Source organism: Delphinus delphis, chromosome X (genome assembly GCF_949987515.2).
Source record: "Delphinus delphis chromosome X, mDelDel1.2, whole genome shotgun sequence".
NCBI lineage: Eukaryota > Metazoa > Chordata > Mammalia > Artiodactyla > Delphinidae > Delphinus > Delphinus delphis.
The window spans coordinates 36,936,249-36,943,278 of NC_082704.1; the positions used below are offsets into that span (position 1 = coordinate 36,936,249).

The 7,030-nt window shown below is 49.7% G+C and overlaps 1 protein-coding gene across 1 annotated transcript; it reads right to left on the minus strand.

Moving 5' to 3' along the window:
* Window positions 1–619: 619 nt before the first annotated feature.
* On the minus strand, window positions 620–6,655 carry LOC138413956 (cilia- and flagella-associated protein 251-like). The gene is made up of 3 exons (XM_069540337.1): window positions 6,463–6,655; window positions 1,167–2,018; window positions 620–1,071 (listed from the first exon to the last, which is right to left on the minus strand). Exons 1-3 carry the CDS (start codon window positions 6,653–6,655, stop codon window positions 620–622), a joined length of 1,497 nt encoding a protein of 498 aa, XP_069396438.1.
* Window positions 6,656–7,030: the final 375 nt, after the last annotated feature.

Genomic DNA, 7,030 nt, shown 5'->3' on the forward strand with positions numbered 1-7,030 from the left:
GGTTTCTCATTTCCATCCTCTTTCTCTTCATCAGCGTTTCCATACTGATGTTCACTCTCTTCTTTAGTGTCGAATGATACAGACTTTGGCATCACAAGGTGGTGGACAACATTTCCCGATTTAACATCAGCAGCAGAATCTAGTTCTCTGCCCTCGGGAGGATCTGGAGAAGACAAATATGTCAGAAAATAAATAAAGAAATGAAAAGAATAGCTGGCCATGCTCCTACTGGTTGATACAACACTTCCATGGCCCTCATACTTCTGCTGCTTGACAGTTTTCACAACATTTTCCCCCTCTTTCCAGTAGATCTCACACACTGTGCTGCTGATTATTTCTCGCCCTTTGGAGAAGGGATCGAAATCATCTGATCCTGAGAGCATGTTTGTATGTTTCTGCCAGAACGTCACTGGAAAACGTTCACCCGATTTAAAGACAAATTCTACGGCGAAGCTCATTGATTCCTCAACCACTGAAAAGTGCCCCTGTGCCGTTTCATCATTTTCTCAGGTCATCCTACTGAGAATCTTTACGTTTTTAGAAGCCCGTCAGCCAAAAGTGAGGTATGCCATATGTTTGCCCCTCGGGTGGTAGAAGGCAGCATAGTTTTCTCAAGATCCTAAAGGTCTTTACAGAACTGGGCTTCTACTTGTGCATATCGTGCCTGACGGTTTTTGAGAGCTTTGACCCGCTGCCTAACCGCCAGAGGCCAGCGCTGAGCGCGACCTGCCTTTGAGGCCGATGCCCCAGCAGGGGCTGCAAGGGCCTGAGGCCTGGGCCGCCCCTCGCCAGCTTCGGCCCTGTCGTCAGGTCCACAGGCCCCAGCCTCCCAGGACTCGGAGGCATCAGCCAGGACCTCGCCCAACCAGAACTCGGCCTCCACTGCCGCCGCCGCTGGTTCCTCTGCCTTCTGGGATGCCGCCCCCTCTGCAGGTTCCCACGGCTCCCAGGGCGGGTTGCCCTCTGCCTGGCACTCGCCTTCCAGCATCTGGTCCCCTCTCTCTCCCGGCTCCCTGGGCTCCCAAGAGCAGCGCCTGACCACCGCGTGGCCGGCGTGCGGCCGGGCCAGGACTCAGACGTTATAATGAATACGGGGTCTAGAAGGGACCGGACCCGCGCAGTGGGGAACTCACAGATACCCGCGACCACTTCTGCGCCCTCCTCACCATCCTCCTCCTCCTCTTTGTCCACATAATTCTTGTCCTCTTCCTTGTCTCTGTCTCCCTCCTTCACCTCTTCGTTCTTCTCCTCGTCCTCTTTAGCCTCCTCTGCCTCCTCCACTTCCTCCTCTTCAGCCTCCTCCGCCTCCTCCACTTCCTCCTCTTTAGCCTCCTCCGCCTCCTCCACTTCCACCTCTTCAGCCTCCTCCGCCTCCTCTGCTTCCTCCTCTTCAGCCTCCTCCGCCTCATCCACTTCCTCCTCTTTAGCCTCCTCTGCCTCCTCCACTTCCTCCTCTTCAGCCTCCTCCGCCTCCTCCACTTCCTCCTCTTTAGCCTCCTCCGCCTCCTCCACTTCCTCCTCTTCAGCCTCCTCCGCCTCGTCCACTTCCTCCTCTTTAGCCTCCTCTGCCTCCTCCACTTCTTCCTCTTCAGCCTCCTCCGCTTCCTCCTCTTCAGCCTCCTCCGCCTCGTCCACTTCCTCCTCTTTAGCCTCCTCTGCCTCCTCCACTTCCTCCTCTTCAGCCTCCTCCACTTCCTCCTCTTCAGCCTCCTCTACCTCCTCCACTTCCTCCTCTTTAGCCTCCTCTGCCTCCTCCACTTCCTCCTCCTCTTCTGCCTCTTCCTCCCCTTCTACCAGCTGTACATCCCAGTACTCCTCGACTATGGGCTGGGCAACCTCCTGCCCACCCTGCTCTTCCCAAAGGGCTCGCACCGCCACCTGTAAGTCCCTAGCGGTGGCGACCCCACGGCCCCTGACGTGCCGTTCTGCAAGCACAACTCGTCCTGGGACTAATACAGGGATGTTGCCCATCCCACTGCCTGCTCTGTTCTGACCACCTGTGGCTGAGCCTTGCTTTTCTGTGGCAGAGATAGCAGGAAAGATGCACCAGTCAGTGCCTCAACCAGAGAAGTGATCCAGCTGCTAGACCTAGTTGGCAGAAATGGCTGCTGATGAGCTAAGTGTCGCTGCCGGCAGCAGAGCCTGTTGGGAGGGGGCGGGGGAGAGGGGCGGGGTGGTGGAAAGCAGACAAGATGGCGGCAGACAACGAAACAGTCTGTGATGGTGGCCTGGGGAGGCCTCGTGACAGGAAGGGTGGGGGGAGGGGCCCGAGGAGCAGCCAACCATAACTGTGCCTGGGAGGCCATTGGACAAGGCGGGAAAGAATCTGATAGGCAGTTGACGGGAGCCAGAACTTCGAAGGGTCAACAGAGAACTGCTTCCCCCCCATCTCCCCCCCCCCCCCCGTAGGGAGCTCTAAACTCATTGGCTGAAAGGCGAGGATTAACATGCCTGGGATTCAATGAATTTTCAAGACCCAGCTTCTAGAGTTTGAGACCTTCCTCCCTTTCCTTCCAGGACTTTGGAGTCCCCAATTACCCTTTAAGCCCATGCATATCTGGTCCTTTTAATTTTACCAGTGCCAGCAAAACTGAAGTGTCCCCATATAGAGGCACTCTGCTGCACAGGGTGAATTGTTCCCTGATTTCCACCTGGAGATGGCTGGTGCCGATAGGGGCAGAGTCATTAAAAACTGTATAGTTAATATGTCAGCAATAGTAAAAAACCTACCAGAGGAGAAAGAAAAAAGAATTTGGGCATTTTAACATTATTAAAGCTACTTAGAAAAAAGGCAAAGTTGAAATGGATGCAGACAGAACAGAAAGTTGCAGAAGTGTTAACAACAGGAGCTGTAAAGTATTTAATGAACTGCTGCCAAATTTCAAAGGAACAGGACCCTGTGGTTACAGACACCCTACCAACCCCCACGCCACCTCTTGTTTGTAGAAAAGCTGTAGCCTCCTAAGCCTTCTCTGAGTTCCAAAGAGCAAATTTAATCAGAGAATTGAGAAAATGCAGAAAAAAAGGAAAACAGTCAAGCAAGACAAAATAATAATAGTTTGGCCATACGACAAAGTCATGGACCCATAGTTCCTTCTCAAGGGCTATAGATAATAATCTGAGCCATATCCTTGAATTGTTTTGCAGATACTAAACCCTCCACCAGGTGGAAGAAGTTAACTGTGTGCTGAGCACAAGCGAGTAGATCCCAGACAGGTTGAAATCAGAATATTGATGATGTTAATTCCCCAAATACCACCCTGTTACCTCATCACAAACTAATGACAAGGATATCATGTAGGATATCATCACTACCCTCTCCCTCACCCTGCCTTTAAAAATCCTTCCCTGAAAGCCATTTGGGAGTTTGGGTCTTTTGAGCATAAGTTGCCCACACTCCTTGCTTGGCACCTTGCAGAAAATGCTGTACGTTCCTTAACCACAACTGGCTGTCAGATTAGCTTTGCTGCACGTTGCGTGAGCAGACCCAAGTTTGGTTCAGTAACATATTCACTTCAACGCTCCAAAGAATGAATAAAGAAAGAGAGAGACTTCTTTTAAAGAACCAAGATAAGCATGATAGACGTGAAAAGGCAGGCTTCCTAGAATGATTTCTGAGTCAACAGTCCAAGACTTTTTGTTGCATTCAGCCCCACTTAGCCAAGATCTCAAGCGTAAACCATTCTTAAGATTATGAAGGAATCATTAGCTCTTTTATACTGATTCCATTTCCTGTTGTTACTGGGCAAGCACCAAAACAATTCCTGATGAATCCTCTCGGTTCAGACATACTCCTCCCTGTCCCCATTATGTAGGAACAACTCATATCTCTTCATGGTAATAAGGGTCAACTTGCCCCCTCCAATATAGAAATCTGCTTTATTTGCCTGCTGATCCACTGCCATGAGGAGACTGAAGTGACCAGATGGTCGCTGTAGCTTCAAGTTCAGTAGAATCCAACCTGTATGCCTTACCAGAAACAGTCTGTCTTGAGATCCAGAACATTGAATACGGCAGACCCTAAAGTTTCAGGGATGGGAAGCACACATTCTGCAAGTGTGCTACAGGGAATGATGGTGAGAAGAACTGTTGTAGACACTCCAGAAAGAAAGGATGGACCCCATCCTCCCAGCTAAAATTTGCTTCAGATGTCAAGAGTGCTGACACCAAACATAACACATACTAAGACGGTAGGACAAGGTTTATTCTTTACATAATAAGGCTTTCAGGGAAGAGCAGGGAAACCTTCCCAGACTGCTCTGAAAACTGCTTGAAAGAGTGGGAAAGGAGACTGATTTCAGGTTTTTGTTTCGGTTAGGGGTGGGGCCAGGGTGAGTGTTCTGGTGCAGAGGTAGGGGCTTGCATGGCTTGAACCTCCTGCTGGCTTCCAAGAAGAGATTACCTGGGATTTCGTGTCAGCTTACCCAGCTGTGGGGTGGAGGGGAAGAGGGAAGGCTGAGTCCTAAAAGTTCTCAGCACTCAAACATCATAAAGGAATCAGACTCATTTTTACGTGAGCCAATCTGATTTTCACTCCTTGGTTCCCAGATTCATATACAGTAGATTTGGCGACATAGTGTCAAATATCAGTTTTTGATTCAGTGCATATACCAGATCCTTGAGGAATGTGTCCCAACTATGCAGAGTGTCGTACCTGCACTGCTGCAATAGCTGAGCTGCTCCACCTGGTGGAATTAAGCCAACCAGAAAGGAGATGTTGTTGATCGGATATACTCCTCCCCCTTGAGCCTGAATGTACCCTAAGGCCAGTCTGTCATCCATTACAAGAGTACAAGGAAGTTTAGACTGATTCTCTTATCTTCCAGACCTTGTGCCACCTCATTGGCTATGAGAGCTAAAGTTACAGGTATGTTTCTGCCATTGTCTCCAGGGCCTGGACACTGATGCCAGGGCTATGGAACCAGGTATCTCCCCAGGTAGAACAGCCCTCTTTGCCTGGTGTCTCTAAAGGTGCTCCAAAGGGTTGCGTCACTTCCAATAACTACAGGGGACAGTGCAGGATTTAAACATTACCCCTCCTCCCAATGGAAAGACGTTCTGTGGCCCACTCTCCAACACAGACAAGCATATAACCTAAAGGGTCTTCTTACACTTGATTTGGATCACCTTTATATTGGTTTGGTAAAGCCACATGGGCAGTGTTGCTGAATAAATGCAGCTTCAATATCCATACATGCCTCTGGTGCCATGGATGCATCAGGAGAACCATGTGGACTTGTATCAGTAATAATGAAACCAGGTTGTCCTGGTCAGAGTGTTTCTATGAGGGGGTTCGAATTTAATAGCCATGGCCATGGAAGATTTTCTGTTCCCATCTATGTGGATGGAAGGACAAACCTCAGACAATTCAGTCAGCTGCTACCGCCACTTGACTCAAGTGGGCCGTGGGGATATTTGCCAAGCCGTGGTGCTGGATTTAGGGGACACAAACCCGATCCCCATCTCTGCACCTGCCAGCTTACAAGGAGTTCCACTCCAGATACTGAGATTGTTGTTTTCCTTCCATGGCCCCATAGTCTGTCTGTCCTAATTCAGTAGTCAGTACTTCTCCCGTTGACCCAGCCATTTCCCACGTGCATCCAGACCTATCTGGATGTTCCAGGAGTGACATAGGCTGTGGCACAATGGTAGAACTTTCAATGGTCTATTGACCATCACCTACTGCTGCCTGAGGGAGCCACCACAAGGGTAATCTAGGTTTCACAGATTCCACCAGTGGATCACTATCCCTGTGATCTGTGACCCACAATGTCCAATGACTGGAGCCAGGTAATAGTAGAAGCAATAAGCTGGAGTCACTTTCACCTCGTTCTCTGACTAAGGTCAGTGAAGGAAGAAAAAAGAAAGAAAGAGGAATGGTTGGGGATTGTCGGTGTGGAATCACTGATAGAGTGAAGTGATCTCCCTGTCCTGACATCCCCCAAGCAACCATTCCCTTTAGAAAGGGAATATTCCTGGGGAATTCCCTGGCAGTCCAGTGGTTAGGACTCAGCGCTTTCACCGCCCAGGCCTGGGTTCCATCCCTGGTTGGGGAACTAAGATCGCACAAGTGTCAAGGCGCAGCCAAAATACAAAAAGAAAGGAAGAAAGAACGAACGAAAGGGAATATTCCCTTGCTGGGAACAGCCTCATATAGTGACCCTATAGTCTGACTGTGATGTCTAGTCTGGCAGTGATTATTCTGGCAGCACGGCCTGTCCAGCAATCTTTTATAGTCAAAGCTTTGAAAATCCACTCTACTTCTTGATCATGCCAGCCACCAGAGCATGAAAAGGGGCGTGGAATACCTATGAGTGTCATGCCCATCTCTGCCTGTTTTTTTAGTCCTTGAAATTTCAGCCGTTATTATTTGATTTATCCTAGAGGTTTTGCTTCCATCCAATATGCTCTTGAGAATGTTGACCAAGGCTGTAAATCGTGAACAGCTCTTGTCTCTCTAACTGTGCTCCTCCAGTTCTGTCTGGCTGCTGGTTCTCTCCATGGAATCAGCTTCTCTCAAGTCATTACGGAGAATAACGGGTTGGTCAAAAAGAGCTGTACTCTGTTTGGAGTGAGAACCAGAAAGGTATTCTTCATTGGCACACACCACGGCACTTCCGGGGTGCTCTGGCGGTCTTGCTTGAGTCTCCTTCATCATGAATGGCTCGCACTGAAAGATTACAAGTGGCCAAAAGCGTGGCGGAACTTAGATTCAAGTGTCGCCCTGGTGCTGCCAGAATCTGCTGCTCACACAGGAATGGCAACTTCGTAGCCAGAATAGGTTTCAAAGGTTATTTGACACCAGAAGTAGCCACCGGATGGCAGCAGAGGGTGGAAGTAGTCTCTTTGCCAGGCGTGGGCAGAGCTCAAAGTCCTGTCACCTGCTGGCAGGTAACCCAGATGGAGGCCTTTTGAGCTCATTCGATTCTGGTAGCAGGGCCACTTGCCCAGTCCGACAATCAATCATCCCCCATGAACTCCAAGAGACAACTAGGCTGTTAGCTAGAGCCCAAGAGCCAGTGAAAATACA